Below are 19,828 nucleotides of genomic sequence, written 5' to 3' on the forward strand. Positions count from 1 at the left end.
GCCTCTAGAAGGAACCAGCCCTCGAACACCTTGGTTTCAAACCTTTGGCTTCCTGAACTCCCAAGAAAATAACTAACTTGTCTTAAACCACCCAGTTTGTGGTAATTTGTTATGGAGGCCTCAGGAAACTACTAGTGATACCAGGAAGTGGGGTGCTACTGGAACAAATGCCTAAAAATGTGGAAGTGGCTTTGGAATCAGATAATGGGTAAAGGCTGGGAGAATTTTGAGCAGTGCAATAAAAAGTCTAGGTTATCTTGAAATGACCTTTGGTAGAAATAAGGACTTAAAAACAATTTTGGTGAGGGCTCAGAAGGAAGCGATGGGGAAAGTAGAGAAAGCTGTCATCTCGGAGAATTTCTACATCATCATGAACAAAATGTTGATAGAAGTACGAACATTAAAGGTGCTTCTGGTGTGACCTCAGACAGAAATGAATGTGTTGTTGGACACTGGAGGAGAAGTTAAAAGGTGGCAGAGACCTTGGCTGAATTGTGTTCTGCTTTTGGGTTTAAGGTAGAACTTGTGAAAAATGACATTGAATATTTAGCTGAGGTTTCCAAGCAAAATATGGAAGATGTGGCCTGGGTTCTTACTGCTTATCATAAAATGCACGAGAAAAGAAATAATTTGAGGAAGGAAGTGGTTAGCAAAAAGGAACCAAAACATGATGAGTTCGAAAATTCACATTCTATCCATACTGCAAAACAATGCTAAGGCATACTCTGGAGCGGTCACCACGGGTGTGTGGTGGAGAGATTAGCTTTATGACCAAGGAAACAATCAGGCATCTCAGCAGAAGCCAAGAATAGAGGTCCGGTTATCCAGGAAGGATCTCTCGAGAAGCCTCATGTCTAATGATGTGGATCTCCTTGACATCCATGAAGACTGACAGATTTTTGAGAATGTTAAATCAGCAGAAATGCTGCTGGTTTGGCCTGACAGGGACAGAGATGGGACAAGATGAAGGAAGACTGCCAGACTTCTGGGATTCTAAAAGCAGGAAATGGGCTTTTTTTTAAGATTGTGTCCCAGGCTGAGGACGAAAAGGGTGGGGACAACAGGGCCTCTGAAGGTCTAGAGGTTGGGGCTGGTGAAGCCTCTGTGGGCCCAGAGGGCAGATCAAGCCACAAATGATTATTCTAAGGCCTTGAAACTTAATGAAATTTGCCTTACTGTGTCGCACACTTGCTTTAGCCTAGTGACTCTATTCCTTCCACTTTCTTCCTTTTGGGTATATCTATCCTATGCTTTTTCCACCATCGTGTTCACACATCCACCAATGGAAGGGAGACCAAGGCAGGTCATACCAGCATCTTACCCATACTTGATTTCAACGGATGAGATGTGAGTTGATGCTTATTTTGATGAGAATTTAGGTTTGGAGTTAATGCTGGAACGGGTGAAGAATTTGGGGAATGTTGGGATGGGATGATATATCTTGCATATGGGATGGATGTGAATATTGGGGGATCAGAAGCAGATTACACTGGGTTTGTCTCCACAAAATTCATGTCTACCAGAAACTGTGAAGATGACCTTAAGATGACATTCAGGATTACGGTAGCCCCTAAATCTAATGAGTGGCATTCTTATAAGGAGAGAGACAGAAATATATACACAGGGAAGAATGCCATTTGAGACAGAGGCAGAGATTAAAGTGATGCAATAATAAGCCAAGGAACACCCAAGAATTGCTGGCAACCACCAGACGTTAGGTGAGAGGCATAGAACAAATTCTCCCTCAGTCTCCAGAAGGAGCCCCCACCCCACCCCCGACACCTTGATTTTGGACCTCCGGCCTCCTGAACTACAAGAGAATATCTGTTGTTTTAAGCCATCTGGTTTGTGCTACTTTGTCATGGCCAGCCCTAAGAAACTAATAAAGATTTGTTAGAGTAGCATCCAAGATACTATTTTGCTTTTTCTCTCATGAGCATACAGTAGAGTTTTCCAGAGGCTGTGTGTTGTCTGATATCGTGACAGACTGAATATAGAGCAGGCGGGATAATCCAACTGTGCTCTATTAAGCCATACATTGAAGAAATTTGTAAAAATGTAAACAATGTCCCATGAATAATAAATTTTTGTTTTGGAAAATAGTTATTTTTCATTAAAAAATATCTATGTTAATATATTGGCTTTATTATGGTTTTTACATTGTAAATTTTTCCCAGTTTTCATTCCAATTTGGTAAATGTGATAGCTATGACCCACATGAATGAAAGCTCTTTGGGATCCTTAATAATTTTTAAGAATATATAAAGAATCTCGTGTCCAAAATGTTTGACAACCATGGGCTTAATTGTAAATTTTCAAGTCCAGAAGGACATCCTGGTGTTGGTGCTCCTGCTTTTTGGAAGGTCAGCTTAACATTGAAAACAGTGCTTAAAAGAACAAACTTCAGAATCACATTGAAGTAGGTTAGATTTTTACATCATCTACTTAAGATTCTCTGAACTTCACTTTCCTTATTTATAAAGTGGGAAAGATAATATCTATCTTATCGGTAGTATGAGGATTAGATATGATCATGTACAGAGGGGAGTAGCCATTATAGTTATTTAAAACAAGTATTTCCATCCCACCAGCTTAAGTGGCTTATTGGTTTCTGGCTGTAAGGAGAGAGGAGCAAACATGAGGTCTAAGGCCTCACATGTGAATGGTTAATGATCAAGTTCCCATTTGTTACTTACTGGACCTAATGTTGAGAAATTTTACGGGACATGAAGATTCCAAGTGTAGAGGAAGAAATCGTAGAAGTCCTGTGGACCGTGGGATTTTCTTTTCCCTGAGGAAAATCTTTTGGTCTGTTATCATAATTCCTACTTGTTAAAACTGGTAAAATACTTGTTAAGGCATATGACTTTCATGATCAAATGATTTGTATATACAAACTCATAACATTTTAGAATCAGAACCTCTTCTCTAGCATCATCAGCTCCATTTTGGGTACTTTTCTATGCAATGTGAATTCTACAGACTCAGGCTTATGGAATGAAGGATGGATATTGACTTCCTGGATTTCTCCTGTTCACTCGGTGTATGCTTCTCTGCTGACTGTGGCTAGTTTTCCTGTAGGAGCCATCAATTACCATAACCAGGTCCCAAATCACATCAACATCCAGATGTCATGCTTTTTTTGTGGGGAAGGGATAGATCTCGGGAAATGGGCTATGAATTCTCACTATTGATTTTATAAGTAGATAAAAGATCTAATAAAACTCTCTTCCCCCTCTGTCTGTGCCTAACTGATAGGTGGCTTTTAATCTATGAGCACGGAAATAGACACTTTATTAAGCAGAAATGCAAAATGACTTAATTGCTGCGACCGGCAGCAGGGATCAGGTACTCTGGATCAGTATCCAATAACCTGCGTGAAGAAGATATGAAGACTTGACTTAATTCCTAGAGGAAAAAAACTGGTTCTTTGGCTAGGTTCCTTCTATCACTACAGAAGAACCCTGCCATCACATTCCCAGTGAGGTCTTTCTGAGCACCCCACTTCAAGTTGGAATCCTCCTTAACACTCCCTGTGCCCCCTTTCCTACTTTTCATTTTTCTCCATTGTACTATTAGCACCATTATAGTCCATATTTTACTTATTTTTTGTACAGGCTCCTCCCACTGGAATGTAAGCTACATGAAGGCAAGGATTTTTGTCTTTTGTTCACTTTGCCTAGAGCAGTTCCTAGCACATTAGAGACACTTATCTTTGAAATAAGTGGACAAATGAATTGAGCAGCTCCATTTCTACTGAAATCAAGGTCATTTGACAAAGTTCCCCTAAATTTCCCCTTCACCTCAGAATGTCTGGATCCTTAGCCATCTTTGCCCACTCCCTCACCAAGACCAACCCTTCGGCTCTGTTCTTGATTATTCTCCTGCTCTCCTTTGGATCTTGCTGCTTCAATTACTTCCTCTCATTCATATTTTTTAACGTTTCTCTTCTGATCCATTCCCTTCAACCAAATCTAGCAATCTACTTAAATCTGAATTTTCCTTGACATCGCTATAGTATCTGTCAACTATGTCCATGTTTTCCTTGAAACTCTTTCTGTGGCTTCTGAGATATTTCCTGGCTTTCTAATTGCTTGCCCTGTCTCCACCAGCTCCTCTTCTTCCTCCTACTCCCTGAACAGACCCCAGATCTCTGCTCCTTTCCCATACCTTCAATCGTCACCTCTGTGTAGATGATGCTTAAAATGATTACATCTCCAGCTCTAACTCCTCAATTGAGATCCAGTCCTGCACATCCATGATTCATTACTTGAGCCTGAAACCTTGGAGTTGAACTCTTATGTCCTCCTACTTCCTTCTATCAATGGGTTCCACCTCAGATTTTACAGCACACCCCCATCCCCTGCCAAATGTCTTTCCATCCATGTCTCTCTCCCACTTTTGCCACATGATAGTTCTGTCCTTACACTTGGCTTACTGAAGTGGCCTTCCAGTGCCTCTTTGCTTCTATTTGCATCCAGTTGCTCTTCTTCAACATATCCAGCACAGTAACACTGGATTCAGTTTTATGAAAATATGCTGATTATATCATCCACTGGATCAGAAATCTTCAGTGATTCACTCTTGCTTTATAATGAAGTTTAAGCAAGGATTCAAAGTCTTCCACAACTTGATTTCAACCAACTTCCCACTGTGTTTCCTAATACTCCCCAAGTTCTCAACAAATTGAACTCCCTACCCTTCCCGACACCTGGAGCTCTCTTATTGCTGTGGATTTGTTCATTCTTTCTATTTTAAGTCTCCTTTCATTAAAAGTTTTTGCATTTATAAGACCCAGCTCAAATACCAAATAGATGAATAACTACAACACAAAGTACTATATGCTTCATGTCACTGGAGTACAAAATAATATAGGAATCAGGTGGGAAGAGTTTATTTCTACTTCTAGATTATATAAGGCTTTTAAGAAAGTGTCCAATTATCATTTTTATGTATGAAAACATACTTTGCATATAATAGTTTACTTGATCTCTGTATGGTATCCACATGCAAGAGACACCAATATGAAGGTGTGTGTGTGTAATCCCGTGAGTATCCATTTATCCTTTATCAGAAGAAGGTATCTCCTACTCCCTAACAAGATTACAAGTTTGTTTTGATGACAAAGACTTGCTTTTCAAAACCATTCTGATTGTCTGATACCCCGTAGACAGCCATTAACATTGGCATTTGTTCAACTCACAGTTACTACTGTGCAGGTACTCTGTAACAGGCATCTTGCTAGATGCTTCCAAAGATGAAATTAGCTTCCTCCTAAGAAACTAAATTCTATGGTCTTAAAAAATTAATGAAGCTATGGAGTATGCGTGTGAGGGGGTTAGGGAATAGCATTTTGACTTCTGTTTTCCCCTTGTTCAAATGTAATTTTTGCTCCACTTATGACCACTTAAATTGAGCTTTAAAGGATATTTGCTTCCACAGGTAAGAACAGGACGTCATGCTCAGTCATAATCTCAATATTGTGTGAGATGTGTGTTGATCCCTTGGCACCATCCCCTCCAACGGCCATGGCAAATAACTCCACCTTCAGTTCAGTCTGCAAACCAGCTGCCACCTATAGGACACAATGTAGCTTTAGAATCAGACATATCTGAGTTCAGATCTTGGTTTTAACCTGAATTTGGGCTAGTTACACTCTCTAATCTTATTTTCTCATCTATATGTTTGGCACTCATGAATGAGTGCCGTTATGGCATCTAAAAGGGTTACTGTGTAGATTAGTTAGGTAGAGTTGCGTTGAGCAAATGGGACCCAGGACAAACTGTTGAAGGAGAAAACCAGATGCTATTTAGGAAGAAAATGTCAGCGTACTGGTGGTGAACTGCAGGCAAACTTTATAATGCCCGTAGTTGTGCTATTTCTTGAATGTCAGCAGTGAGTTTCTATGGGCATCCTTGCAGATAAAGGTAAATTTAAACCAAGAGAGTACCTGAGCCCACAACTTCCCTGCCCTGCCCCTTGGTTTATAGTGTTCCTAATGGAGGACCTCTGATGTGACCAAGCCAGCAGAGGGAGACAGAATGAGTTTAAGTGCCAAACTGCTTAGGTCTGAAAGCTATGTGGAAGAGGTCTGGACAGACAAAGAAGAAACCCAATATCTAATGAAGAAGAAACATAGCAAGGAATGGGCTTCTTGCCTTGTTCCTTGAAGAGAACACTGGCCAGGAAAGAAAGAGCTGTTTGTGTTCCTAAGCTACCTCTCCAGGAGGCAGGTTAAAAAGCAGACTTGAGAACAATTATCTGGAAAAAATACATCAGAAACCACCACATGGAAAGCAATTAAGATACAAATATGTTTTTTTTTCTTCAGTATATTCTATAAAAATAATAGAACTGAAAAATGTTTCAACTTCTTCAGCAATGTGCTTGTGAAGGTCTGCTTACTGGAGGGTATCCAATGCTCTGTGTCTGAGGACCAGGCCCTTTGCCCTGGAGCCCAACGATGAGGGTGGGGCTGGGATGACATCACTCTGCCCGAGGCAGCTGGCATCCTGCCAACGACTCAGGTCTACCTGGACTCTGGGCATATTCATTCAGTGTTGGCAACTAAGCAAGCTGAATAGTGGTTAGACTTACATATGGAGAAGTCTGTAGATTTTATTTTTGCAGAGCCAAAACTGACTGGCAAAAAGGAAAAAAGTAATAAAAAAAAAAAAAACCTAACAGTAGACAGTGAGCTTCAAAGAATACACGCTGGGTTTTTAATACCTACAAAGGTTGATCCAACAGTCATTTTTGGCTGTTGGCATCGCCCCCACTTTAAATGAAAAAAATTTGCTAACTTCTCAGAACAGTGGAAGAAGAGCTCGCTTTGATTTTTGCTTTTGCTTTATGTTGCGAAGTTTCTGGAATCTTGACACAGTACAATGATGAAATGTGACAGAGAGGTACTCATGAATTGGTGGATCTAACCCCAAAGTATATTTCCGTTTGGAACTGCAGCCCGCAAACTACTGTTCTATAGACCATAAGATATAAGGGCTGGAAACGGACTAAGAAATTATCGGGTCCAAGCAACTTCTTTTGCAGATGAGGAAAGCAAGGTGCAGAGGGTTAATTAACCAACATCACTGAGCTGCTGGTAAGAGGCCAACTGATTCTGCACCCTATCAAATGGACCCTTCTGGGTCAACATACAACTGTGAATGTTTTAAGGTCTTGGGACTTTGTTTTAAGGTCTTGGGACTCAGTGAACACCACGTGCTGGTTCTGGAAGTGGACGCCCTTGCTTGGTATTCCCATGAGACTGTGTGTTCCTGTCTGTGATGAACAAGCATGTGTCTACCAGATGTCCTCACTTCATTCTGTCACTTAGTCATACATCGCAAGTCCCCACTATGTGTGCAGCTCTGGGAGCAACTTATATATGTCTACCCATTTTTAACACCCCCTGTCCCCTGTCCCTATCAGTGGTATTCAAAGTTTGTTGAATGAAATGGAAGGAATGTTAAGATGATGCACTGACCAAGAAATAAATGTTGAGATTTACAAGTGTGATTTTATTATGTTTTATGTGTTATTTTATATATTATATTTTGTCTATTTATATATTTGTAAACTTTTGTTTACTTGATACTACATTTCTGAAATTATAATTTAAAGCAAGTGGCAATATACAGATTTTTTTATTAAACACCCCATTTTGGGGAATGTAGCAAATAAAATTAGAATAGGTTGACATTTTAAAATTGGTATTTTCAGAGCTCTTTGGAGAAATGAGGCAGCTGATGACTTTAATATACTACTATTTCTTAGAATGTCATTAAATAATATTCTCTGGCAAATAGCAAAAGAACAAACCAAATTTATATAAAATACAAAAAATAGAATATTTATTTTTCCAAGAGATTTTTTTTTCATTTTGCAGAAAAATTTATTACAGGATACCTTTAGGTAATCAGCTTTCCAAGTGCATGTCAAATCATATTTAATTTTTAAAAAGGTATTTTTCATGCAACTGTGCATAACTGTAGTATTGGGACAAATGAGTGAACTTCAGAAAAGTTTCCATAGCTGGAAGTTTAACTATTTATGCAAAGGATCTGTCTCACGGCTATTACATGCAATACGCAAGGTCAAGCCACACGGCGTACCCAAAAGGCATCTTTTGCTTATGATACTAGAAAAGTTAGACTTACACATGATTTAAACTGAATGTGTAGAATGACTTAAAAAGCCCACTTCCCTGGAAACACACACACATTCACATGTGCACACACATGGACACACACAACAGGTAGCGCATAGGACTTACAGGCCCGGGTTTGTAAGTCACTTTCAGTCCTGTGCTGGGTGGGGGCTGCTTCACCCTAAACCTACCAGGCAAAAAGATGGGAATAAATGTATGCCATAAGGAAAAAGCAATGAATAAACCGGGATGTTATAAAATCAGGAAGGTGTTAATATTTGCTACAAAGGAGCAGGGGGTCCATACCATTAAGAGAGATACTCTGGTTTCTCTTCAGATCGCATAAATCTTTCGCCTTTTACCATACCATTAGGAGAACAACCTAATCATCACTTGGTAGAAGAATCTGGGGCCCATTTCACAACTGCCTTTCCAACAACAGTTTTCATCAGCGTCAAACAGACTCCAACCCCAGTTTCAACCCTCGGTTATCGGATGCTGCCGAGCCGCTTGGGCTCGGGCAGACTGTCATGAATGTTTGGCTTCTGTGTGTGTTGCAGCGTGGCCACCAGCATGAACACCGAGGCTGACTGCCAGCTCATTAAGCTGAAGAATAAAGGCTCTTTTGGAAAGCTCTGGAGCATGGGAGCCAGGCTTGCTCTGTCGTGGTATGGCGCTTGCATGTTTGGGCAGAAGAGAAACAGAAAAGGCTCAGAGAATGTTGGAGAACTTGAAAAGCCCTGTGCTCACACGTGGGGCTTTATTGATCTCTTTCCCTTCCTGTGGTTTGTGGGTTCTGCCTGAAGGTTAAAGACCTGGAGTAAATTAAAATGCCAGGGAAAGCCTACCTCCACGTTGACCTCAATCCCACTCCTTCTACCAGCAACTTTGCTGTGTGTGCTGTAGCAGCTGAATTTAACAAGCTGAGGAGTGAAATCTCGAAAGCTAAAATTCTATACTGAGTAGATAGGATCTGCGCGGATGAGTTTTATTAGTTTGAAGTTGATTCTCTATTTTTCCCCACCCACTCTGTTGGCAGCAATCTAAAAAAAACCAATAATGTCTGATCTGGTGGCCTGGTTGTGTCTGAGAAACAAACATAATTCCTGAAGCTGGGTATTTGCCTCAACTAAAATGGGATGTGGATCTTTTCAGCTGGATGCTTCTGTAGCTTTGTTCCATCTGATTTCCAATCTTGAGCCCAGAATCATAAACTGGAAGCACTTGCCACTTACACTGAGCATAACTCTGCAATTGAAATAAACATTTATTCCACTTTTTTGGGGGGGACCCACATTACACCCAAGTTTAATGCAAAATAGAATAGGGGAGCTTTTGTAATTGGGAGTTGTCCTGTATAGACATAGAATATATTGACCCAATGGGAAGGACTGAACTCCCATAGGAAGCAGTGACCACAGCTTTGCTGATAAAGCTCCGTGCCACAAACAGGTCCACAGAAGACTTGAGATCCAGCCTTGCTCTAGCCTACAAGACCTTAAAACATATTACTCTGATCCTTTATAATAGTCTCTAAGGTCTGTCTCTATAAGTTCCACAATTCTATTGATCTGGAAACAAAGGACTCTTTTTCTTGTCACTGAATGCCAGATACAGAGTATTTTCAACTGGGAGGACAGGTTGTGAGTTACGGTCAAGTCAGATCTTCAGAGGCAAAAGGGCCCTAATGACTCAGGTGATTTTTTTTCCCCTTTTGCCCCAATTATGCAGAAATAAGGTAATGAAAATCACTTTTGGATCAGAGAGGGCAAACAGATGTCAGCCGGTATTACAGTTGGTGGCGGATTTGAGAAATAGACTTTCAGGTTTTGTGCATTAGTTCCCATAACACTTGCACAACTCCCCCTTCACTCTTTGCTACTGCAGATCAGTCCTGAGTTGCTTCTGCCAAAGTATGAATAATGATTAATGGGAGGGCCAAGAAGTGCCCACCACATAGTTGAGGCTTGATAAACACTGAGCTGAGGAAGAATGAATGAATGAGTGAATGAGTAAATGATGAATGAATGATGTGAAGATTCAGGAGTCAAGGTATAATTAGAGTTCAGTTCAAATAAACATGCGTTGATGGAGGCAGCTGAAGACAAGTCCCAGCATAGGAGAAGGGGACCTGAGCAGACCTTTGGTGCCTAGGCCTCACCTGCAGAAGTCCACTCCCACGTTCTTGAGCTTTACGGTGGTGGCATAGATGTGTCCCTCTTTAAGCACTCCAAACTTCACTGATGGTGGGAGAAGGTGGAATCCAAAAGGGGATGAATTCACATTGTTAATGGCAGCGGATGCAACAGAGGATGTTTTCACTCTTCCTCCAACCGAATCTTGCACCTTTGCATTAAAGGAACAGTAATCAAATAAAAGAAAATCGATTTCTACGTTGTGTTCCCAAGATAAGAAAAGGGCTCAACTGCCAGAGGAAAATAACCGCTTGGCCGTGGGAGGAAATGAGCTTAACAGTCTTATGTAATCCTTGCAAGAGCGCTGTAAGGAGGTATTTTAGGTTTTGCTGTAAGGATAAAGAAGCTCAGGTTCAGAGAATTTGAAAGACATCATTTGCTCAAGTGGTAAGTGGCGGAGTAAAGTTTCAAACTCGAGTTTGCCCGATTCTAAACTTTATGCTCTTGGTGCCAGTGATTATCAAACTTCAGCTTCCATCAGAATCACCCGGGAGGCTGGTTAAGACCCAAATTGCTGACTCCACCCCCAGAGTTTTTCAATCAGTAAATCTGGGATGGGGCCCATGAATTTGCATTTGTAATAAGTTTCCAGGCCCTTCCAATGCTGCTGGTCGGGAAATCACACTTTGAGAACCACTGCCCTATGCCCTTGTTATTCCCCAGATCAGCAGCACAGAGCTCACCTGGGAGCTTGTTAGAACTGCAGGCTCTCAGGCCCCAGTCACTCAGAATCTGCATGCTAACAAGATCCCCAGGTACTCCTATCACATTATCAGTTACGGACATTGCAGTAAGTTCTGTGGTGACCATGAACACGGACTGCCATGTAAGCATCGAAGGCTGACTCTCAAAACTGGATTGGTTGGCTCAAGGCAGGGTTCCCAGCAGAGAGGCGAGGGAATCTTAATCTTAGAGGCCCTGAGGAAGGAAGGAGCTTGGTGCTTTTGGAGAACTAAGAGAAACCCACAATGGCTGAAGTGAGTATGGGGTATAATGAGGGTAGAGAAGCAAACAGGGCTTGTCATGATGCTGTCATTTGGATTTTACCCTAAGAGTCATGAGAAGGGTGGCCAGTGATCCCCTTAGCCAGTAGCGTGCTGGTAACCTGGCTCTTTGCAAAGAACAGTTGATCGGTAGCATTTGCTGATTTCCATGGTGCAAGAATCCCGAGTAGGCTGATTTCAAGCTACCAATAGCTTAAGAGCTGGCTCAGCCTTAGCTCATCTCTGTGTGACCTGAATGCCTTCATGGGGAGGTGATCTCGCACGTACAGTGAATAGCAGTTACCCAACCGCTAGAAATCAGCAACTTCAATGAGTCAGGATTACATAAAATGCCGGCTGGCTCTGGGAACTTGGTTCCCATGTCTGGTTTACCTTGGTGAGAGGTTGAGACTTGGGCTTGGAACTCAGCAAGTAGTGCGGCAACCTCACTTTCTCTTTCCTTGCTTGTCCTGAGACATCCTGCAGCAGTGACTGGGTTGGAATTTTCACGGGCGCACAGGATTCTGGGTCTGTTAGAAAGTTTAAATTATGCCACATGGACATTTTATTCAAAGACATCTGAGGTCCTACCAGAGTTTATGAGAACATAAACCAACTTGGGAAACGTTTCTCCTTTCCTTTTTAGGTGAATTCACATTGTTAATAAGTTAAAGAACTTACTCAAAGGAATAAAGGTTTTTTTTTTTTTTTTTTTTTTATCAATTCTAGTGTTGCATCTTTACATTTTACAAAGAGATTTTACCTAACGTCAATTCTCACAACACCGCTGTGAGATGGGCAGGGCAGACGTTTATTAGCATCATCTTTCTAAATAGAGAAAAGTCAAATTCTGAGAAGCTGAGTGACCAGATCTCCCCAGGGTTCGTTCCATTAAATCAACAAGGTACAACACAATAAACACTGACTCTAAAGATCTCTTAAAACCAATGGGAGAGAAATCATAAGTTTTTTTGGTTCAACTCCTACATTTATACTTCTAAAAAGTGGCTTAGTAATTACAGATAAATTAAGCCAGGGAGTTAAATCCTCAGATCACTGAACTTGGCAAAGGAGTGAGCAAAAGTAGGTAATTTACATAGCTGTAGCTGTATGCATTTCTCCAAATATCCAGGAGGTTGAAACAAAAACAGTATTTTAAATCATCATATTTAAATATCTTTTCACACATTCAAATCATCAAGAGAGGGAAGGCAAGGAAACAAATATTCTAGTGCCCATCATCTGCAGGCACCACAGGTATGTTTTTACATACAGCATCTTACTTAATCCTCATAAAATCCTACGAGCTGAGGGCAATGGTAATTATAATTATTGTACGTTCAGCACTCTCGCCATTGCCCACCTCTACCCCCAACTCCTACCACACATACTTCCGGTGCCACCACATCTCTGGCCCCAGCCTTCAAGATGGCACATAACTCATGTACAGCCAAAGCAGGCCCTTCACCAGGATATTCCCCACAGAAGGCGATGGGGATAATCCCAACTTGCCTACTGAGTTATGGATCTGGAAGAATCAAAATCTTGGACCTCTATTGTCATGGTACTTGCCACATGGACATAGTCTGTTCTTTGCAGAAGAGGATAAACCGAACAGGGACAAGTAGGGACGGGGCAAGATGGAGGCAGGGGGATACCCAGAGAGAGGGGCAATCAGACAAAAAGACACCCCGGAAAAGCTAGAACACCTGGATCCAGTCATCCCTGGGCTGGCACCATGTCCACTACTCTGTGGTTTGCTTTTGAGCACCAAGAAATGTCCCCCATTTTTCTGTTCAGTGAGTTTGAGTTTGAATTCAGTTACAAATCAAAGCGTCCTAACAAATAATAGTATCTCTCTCTCTTTTTAACAAATGAGGAAACTGAAGTTAAAGAACTTGTCCAAGAAACTAAAAGAAGTGGCAGGGCTGGAATGTGTGCCTAAGTGAGTCAGCCTCCACCAGGAATGTGCTCCTACTAGTGTGAGATAACAGAAAACCTATATATTGGTTTCCACCCCTGGTTCCTGGCACAGAACTCCTAAAACCCTGGGAATTTCCTAGATGATAAGAGTGCTAGGAACATCTTTTGTTCTAAGATTTGGTCTTTGACCCAGGTTCCTGACATGGAACTCTTAAATGTGTTGGACTTTCCTGGGTGATTGCAGTGTCTTTTGATCCGATGAGGCTACTCTTGGTGGGCTCCTGGATGGTTTCAAGATGGGGGCCGTTCCCCAGAAAGACCAAACCATGATTAGAAGCTTGGAACTTCCAGCCCCACCTCCATCCTCTGGGAAGAGGAGAGGAGATGGAGATTGAGTTAGTGATTGATCATGCCTGTGTGGTGAATCCTCCATAAAAATCCCCACAGTGCGGGGTTCAGAGAGCTTCTGGGTTGGTGAACACATCCATGTGCCTTGAGGGTTTGCACCCCAACTCCACAGGGAGAGAAGCTCCTGTGCTGGACCCTTCCAGACCTTACCCTATGTACCTCTTCATCTGGCTGTTCATCTGTGCCCTTTATCACATCCCTTATATAATAATATATGAGTTCTACCAAATTGTAAAACCCTAGAAGGGGGTCCTGGGAACTCCAGTTTATAGCTGGCTGGTCAGAAGCACAGGTGATAGCCTGGACTTGTGACTGGCATCTGAAGTTGGGGGACAGACTTATGGGACTGAGCCCTTAACCTGTAAGGTCTGCACTCACTGTGGTTAGTGTCAAAATTGAAGTAAATTGTAGGAAACCCAGTTGGTGTCGTGGAATTCCTTGGTGTGGGAAACCCCTCCCTCCCACATCTGGTCACAGAAGCGTTCTGTATGAATAGTGAGTTTTTCCTAGACAACTACCCCAGTGTATCCCAAACTCATCCGTGCATCATAAAGCTCCTGGGCTAATTCTAGAAAAATAGAGATTCCCAGGACACTTGCCAGACAAGCCCTATTATAGACCAAAACAGAATCAAAATCTCTGGCGAGGGAACTCAGTGAGCAGTTTTTTAACGTATTTTATTCTCTTTGGTCACCATTTCCGACATATGCAACCATTCTAATGGCTTGACATGTCTTTTTGTTTGTATTCCTACCATATGCATATACTGTTTTATGTGAATGCATTTTACCAGTCTAATGGGTTCTAACTAATCGCTCATACTGTTGTTATTAATAGTAAATACAGATACCACGTTTACACATGCCAGGCACTACTCTAAAAAAGCATCTTACAGATACTCATTTAATCCTGACAACGCCGTGATGTATATACCATCATTTCCCCCTTTACAGAAGAGGAAACGGGAAGAGCCAGAGGGCTTAGACAGTGTGCCCAAGGTTACACATCTCTTCTCGAAGGAGCCAGGTAGAGCCTGGATTCTTAGCTCTGCTCTGTACCATGCTGCCTCCCATAATACAGATGCACGATCACCCCACTGAGCTGCCCCTGGGCTTCAGCAGGGATTGAAAGAGGGGAGAGGAGTACTAGAGGGTCTTAAAGCAGCTGATACAGAGGTACTTTAATATTTGAATTGGGATGGTCCTCTAGTGGTATCATCTGAATATGACGTCTGGGCCTGACCCCCCTGAAGAAGCTGTCATGGCTCCCCATTTCTGCACTGAGGCAGACTAGAGTATCTATTCACAATAATTTTTTTCCCCTTCCTCTTGGGGCATGGCTTTATTTGCTTCCTCTCTGAGCATGTCTTCCCTGCAGGTGGAGCCTATTTCTCTGCCCCACTGACATTGAGCTCCGCTACAGGACTTGAGCTGAGCAGTGAGAGTATGGGTAAGGGGCAGGGGGCCAGCTCCAAGCAGAGGCTGTGAGGGGCAGTGCACATTTCCACTCACCTCTCTTGAGCTTCGCCCCTCTGCCCTGGGAGCAGCTAGTCCCAGGGGGTGGCAGCTCCTTTCATTTGGGAGCTCAGACACCCCCACATTTCACCTGCAGCCCTTGGAGTGCTGGTAAAAGTTTAAGAACTGCCTCTCTGGATAAAAACTGCCCTGGTTTGGACACTTTGCACATTTGCAGTATTTGCTGATTGCTCGCCTGGCCAACTCAAGCTCTTGGTGTGGTGTCACCGAGTGTGGATTTGGGAAGGGAGGTGCACACTCAGATCTCAGGGGCCTCGTGGGGCCCCTAGTGTGTCCACCTGAAGCCTGGAACAGAGGCTCCCACAGCCCACCCCCACACCCCAAACCCTTAAAATGCTTGTTTTAAACCACTATTGGGTTTATACAATTTTATTGCAGCAAATGCCAAGTACATTTTTATTTTACAAAATCCAGTCCTCCTCTACCTGACTCTATTGATGACCAAATAAGAACCACTGAACTATTTATGCTAATTTCCAGTTCATTTCTACCTTCAGGGTTTGGAACACATTACCTCCCCTCCTTTTTTTTTTGGTATAAATATTCTTTCCTTCTTCCTACATCCGGAGGGCAGCATAATAAAATATAGAAAATGAGGAGTCCAAAACCTCATTTTCTTGCCCTCCCAGATTCACTGTATGATTTTAGATGTTGCTTGACTTCCTCTAGGCTTCAGTTTCCTCAAGCAAAATGAGGGTTTTTCTCAGTGATCCAATTTTAAATCTTAAAACCTCTGAAATCCAATCTCTTCTAGGCTAGCTCTCCCAGAGAGCTTTCCCCCACTCTCTTCCTATTCTGAACTTCCTTAAACTGTATTGTTTAAATCAAAATGTAATCTACTACTTTCAGCGAGTTGCATTATTTTCTCTCATTTCAGAATCTCCAAGCCTAGGGGTGCGATAGGTGTCCTCGTTTCAAAGACTTTTTTCCCTTCTTCAAAAACTCCTGTTTCTTAGAAGCTCGTGCTATCAGACTGTATTCCCTATGCCGTCCCCATGTACCTGTCATCTACTGACCTCTCAATTGTTCCCTGGATTCCCTGGAGATCTTGACACCCTGGATGGACTTCCAGGCCACCTCTCGGTGACATCACCTGGACAACCCACCCAGCACCCTGCACTTCTCCCCCCAGAAACTCCCATGGTCGAATCTTGACCTCGCCAACACCAATAATGTTCCCATTTTCAGAATCTGTTCCTGCTTTCCTCTCTAGGTCACGACCTCTTAATCTTCTAGCTCATTACTCCATGGTATCTGGCACACAACATTTGACCTCGCTGACACCTCTAATCAACTGACACTGTCAACTGAAACAATCGGTCACCCCCTTCCTGCTTTGCTTCCTTGTTTCTCTGGAATGGACTTTCTATTCTATCATTATACCCACTCCTCTGCCATCAGACTTGCTCATCTGCCTCATACCAAACATGCAAACCCACCTGCCTGTGTACCCATATTCCTTCTCCTCTCTCCTGTCACTATGGATGAGGTGGCCCTACTTACATCCAAGGTCATCCCACTCAGGGATTGCCCCAAATGTCATGTCCTCTCACCTTCTATAGAACTTTGCTCTCCTACAAGTAGGCTTCCTCCTCCTGCATTGTAAATTCTCTCTCGCTATTGGATTATTGCTTGCAAATCAACATCCTCCCGTACATCTAATTTTTTTTTTTAAGATTTTATTTATTTATTCATGAGAGAGAGAGAGAGAGTCAGAGGCAGAGGGAGAAGCAGGCTCCCCGCGGAGCAGGGAGCCCAATGCGGGACTCGATCCCAGGACCCTGGGATCATGACCTGAGCTGAAGGCAGACGCTTAACCGACTGAGCCACCCAGGCGTCCCAACGTACATCTAATTTTTTTACATCTCTCCCTTGGTCACGCATCTGCCCCCATCTGCAATGCCATTTCTCTCTTCAGCAAATCTCTTGTGGGAAGCTGTGCATTCCTGCTGCTGGTTCTTCTTCAGCTGTTCCATACATAGCCCACAGCCCACTTCAGTTGGCTTCAGGCTCCTCCATGTCCTGAGAGCGCTCTTGCCAAAATCACCAGCCATCTCCATTTTACCCAGTCCTGTGGGTATTCCACATCTCACTGGGCCTCCTGGGGCCCTTTGAGCCACTGGAAACACTGATTTTCATGCTCCTGTTTTTCTCCTACCTCACTGGCTTCTTCTCAGTAGCGTTTTGTGGTCCCTCTTCCGCCTGATTTTTACATTCTACAGTTTGCCTTAGGGCCATGGTTCTCAAAGTGTGATCCTATACCAGCAACACTGGTATCACCTGAAACTTGTTACAACGACACATTCTCAGCCTGATGACTGGTCACGCGGTACATACCCTGGGAACCACCCTTGGTTTCTCTTATTCCTCAGCCACACATCCAGTGGACCAGCAAGTCCCGTTGGCTCTACCTCCAGAATATATGGTTCCAGTTAATTTGCTTCCCACCTTCTCTGCCTCCACTGCCCTTGTCAGGTCTTGGCCGGGGCTCACATGTCCTGCCGTGGTGGCTTCCTCCCCCACCACCGTTTCTACTTGTCTGCTCCCCCTTTCCTCACCATGAGCTATTATCCACACAGCTACTGGGATAATCTTGTAAAAATAGAAATTAGTCATGTACCTTCCCTATTCAAAACCTTCCAGCGGTGCTTGACTACAAACTACACTTAGACTAAAACCCAAAGCTCCTTATGCGGCATCACACAGTCTTATCTCTACCCCTCCCTCTGACCTCACCTTCCTTTGCTTCTTCCTTTGTTCATTTTCTTCTAGCTCTATGCCCATTTTTCTGCTTCTTTTCCCCTAAGGGTCTTCATACTTGCTGTTCCCACTACTTGCACCATTCCCCTCCCCCACTGGTTGCATGGCTGGCTCCTTCTTGTCATTCTGTCTAAGCTCAGATGTCCTTTCCCAGAGGGGCCTTCTCACCCCCTAATGAAATGCCGTCCCTCTCCCCAAGACATTCTCTATACATTATATATGGTTTTAGTCTGTGCTAAGCAATCTGAATTTATCTATTTCATGTGCCTACTTACATTCTACTTATTGTCTAAGTCTGCCCATAGTAGGCACAGCTCTATAAGACTTTAGCCTCTTAACTGTTGCATTTCTGGTGCCTAGAACATGCCTGGTGCACAACAGGTATTGAGCAAATTATCCACTAAATGAATAAACGTTATACAAGAGATAACTTTAAAATTAGGAAGGCAAAAGGGAAATCCCTTAAGTTACCCAAAAATGTGGCAAGATGTTCCCTCTGTAAGAGGTAATTAAGACCTACTGGCAGACTCCCAGCTCGCTTCCACTATGGACCATGTCCACAGGCATCAAGAAGTGCAAATTCACCTACACAATTTAAGTTACTCTGTTTTTCTTTTTTCTGACCAACCATAAAGTTGAATTAACTTCAGTGAAATCAGTGTAATGTGATTCCCCGGTACTATAATTGCTTTGTATTATTCCATACTTTAATTTCTGCTACCTCGATGAGATGATGTGCTGCACAAGCTAGAGACTCTATGTTTCTCTTCTAGCACCTGCAGACCAAGAAAGCACTGAAATGGTAGGTAAATCTGAGTCCAACTACCAAATTACTGACTGCTTCATAAAAGCTACCAGGTTCCTGATCTTTAGTAAATAAGGCAAGCTCTCAGATCCGTGAGGAATAAAATCAAATAAGGCAATAAATTAATTAAAATAAAATAAATAAAATAATAATATAAAATAAAGAAATAGAATACAATAACAATCTAGAAAAACATATTTCCCATCTTTTCCTTTCAATCTTGGACTTGTAGTCATTCTCAAAATATTTTTTGAGATACTTTGATGTGCTAATAAATCTTACAAAGTTCTTTAGCTCCAGGATCTGTGACCCTTTAGAATTTATTCTGTAACCACAAACCACACATTCAGCTACCAGTGCCATCTTCCCTAGTCCCAAAAGACAATGTTCAGTTTTGAGAAAGAATAGGATAAAACAAATGACTACCATACCTTCAGTAGGTTTTTCTAAATTTTCAGTTTGGTTCTGGCCAGCATTCTCCTTGATATTCACAGAATTCTTCAGTTTTGGAAGACCCAGTGGGGATTGTGGGGATTCCTCTTCTGAATCTGGCTGGCCATCTAGAAAATCCCAAACAAATACTATAATAAGTGATACTCTGGACAATGATACAGGGACTACTGATATTTTTATTCTTCTTTACAATAAACAAGGTGCTCCCCCATCCCCGCCTTTAGAAAGATGAAATGGAAGAAGGCCATTCAGAGGGAGAGATTCTTCATTATATGATGCAATGTCTGCCATTAAAGAACAGGACAGTATCTGCAAAGAACACAGTCCCCGGGAGTTAGCTGGTTCTATAAGATAATGCGGTAGTTATCTTGGTTGGACTATGAAGCAGAGACCAAGTAATTTAGCTTACTTTTACCTAGCAAGAGAAACTGAGATGTGATTTTTTTAAAAAGTTTCCAATCTTAAATCCATTCATTATTATGACGATGTAGCTCTTTATTAAACTATATCTAAGTACAACATGAAACAAATTTAAAATAAATCTATCAAGGGGTGCTTGGGTGGCTCAGTTGGTTGAATGTCCCACTCTTTTTTTTTTTTTTTAAGATTTTATTTAT

The 19,828-nt window shown here is 42.3% G+C and overlaps 1 protein-coding gene across 1 annotated transcript in view; it reads right to left on the reverse strand.

The window, feature by feature from the left end:
- Positions 1–2,701: 2,701 nt before the first annotated feature.
- SPAG17 (sperm associated antigen 17) overlaps positions 2,702–19,828 on the reverse strand; it is a 214,437-nt gene continuing 197,310 nt past the window's right edge. The window contains exons 43-48 of the mRNA XM_021690132.1: positions 19,190–19,318; positions 11,721–11,857; positions 10,311–10,495; positions 8,276–8,336; positions 5,431–5,575; positions 2,702–2,841 (exon numbers count right to left, since the gene is read on the reverse strand). Of these exons, the coding sequence (XP_021545807.1) occupies positions 2,702–2,841; positions 5,431–5,575; positions 8,276–8,336; positions 10,311–10,495; positions 11,721–11,857; positions 19,190–19,318 (797 nt within the window). The remainder of the gene's footprint in view (positions 2,842–5,430; positions 5,576–8,275; positions 8,337–10,310; positions 10,496–11,720; positions 11,858–19,189; positions 19,319–19,828) is intronic.

Source organism: Neomonachus schauinslandi, chromosome 4, assembly GCF_002201575.2.
Source record: "Neomonachus schauinslandi chromosome 4, ASM220157v2, whole genome shotgun sequence".
Classification (NCBI taxonomy): Eukaryota; Metazoa; Chordata; class Mammalia; order Carnivora; family Phocidae; genus Neomonachus; species Neomonachus schauinslandi.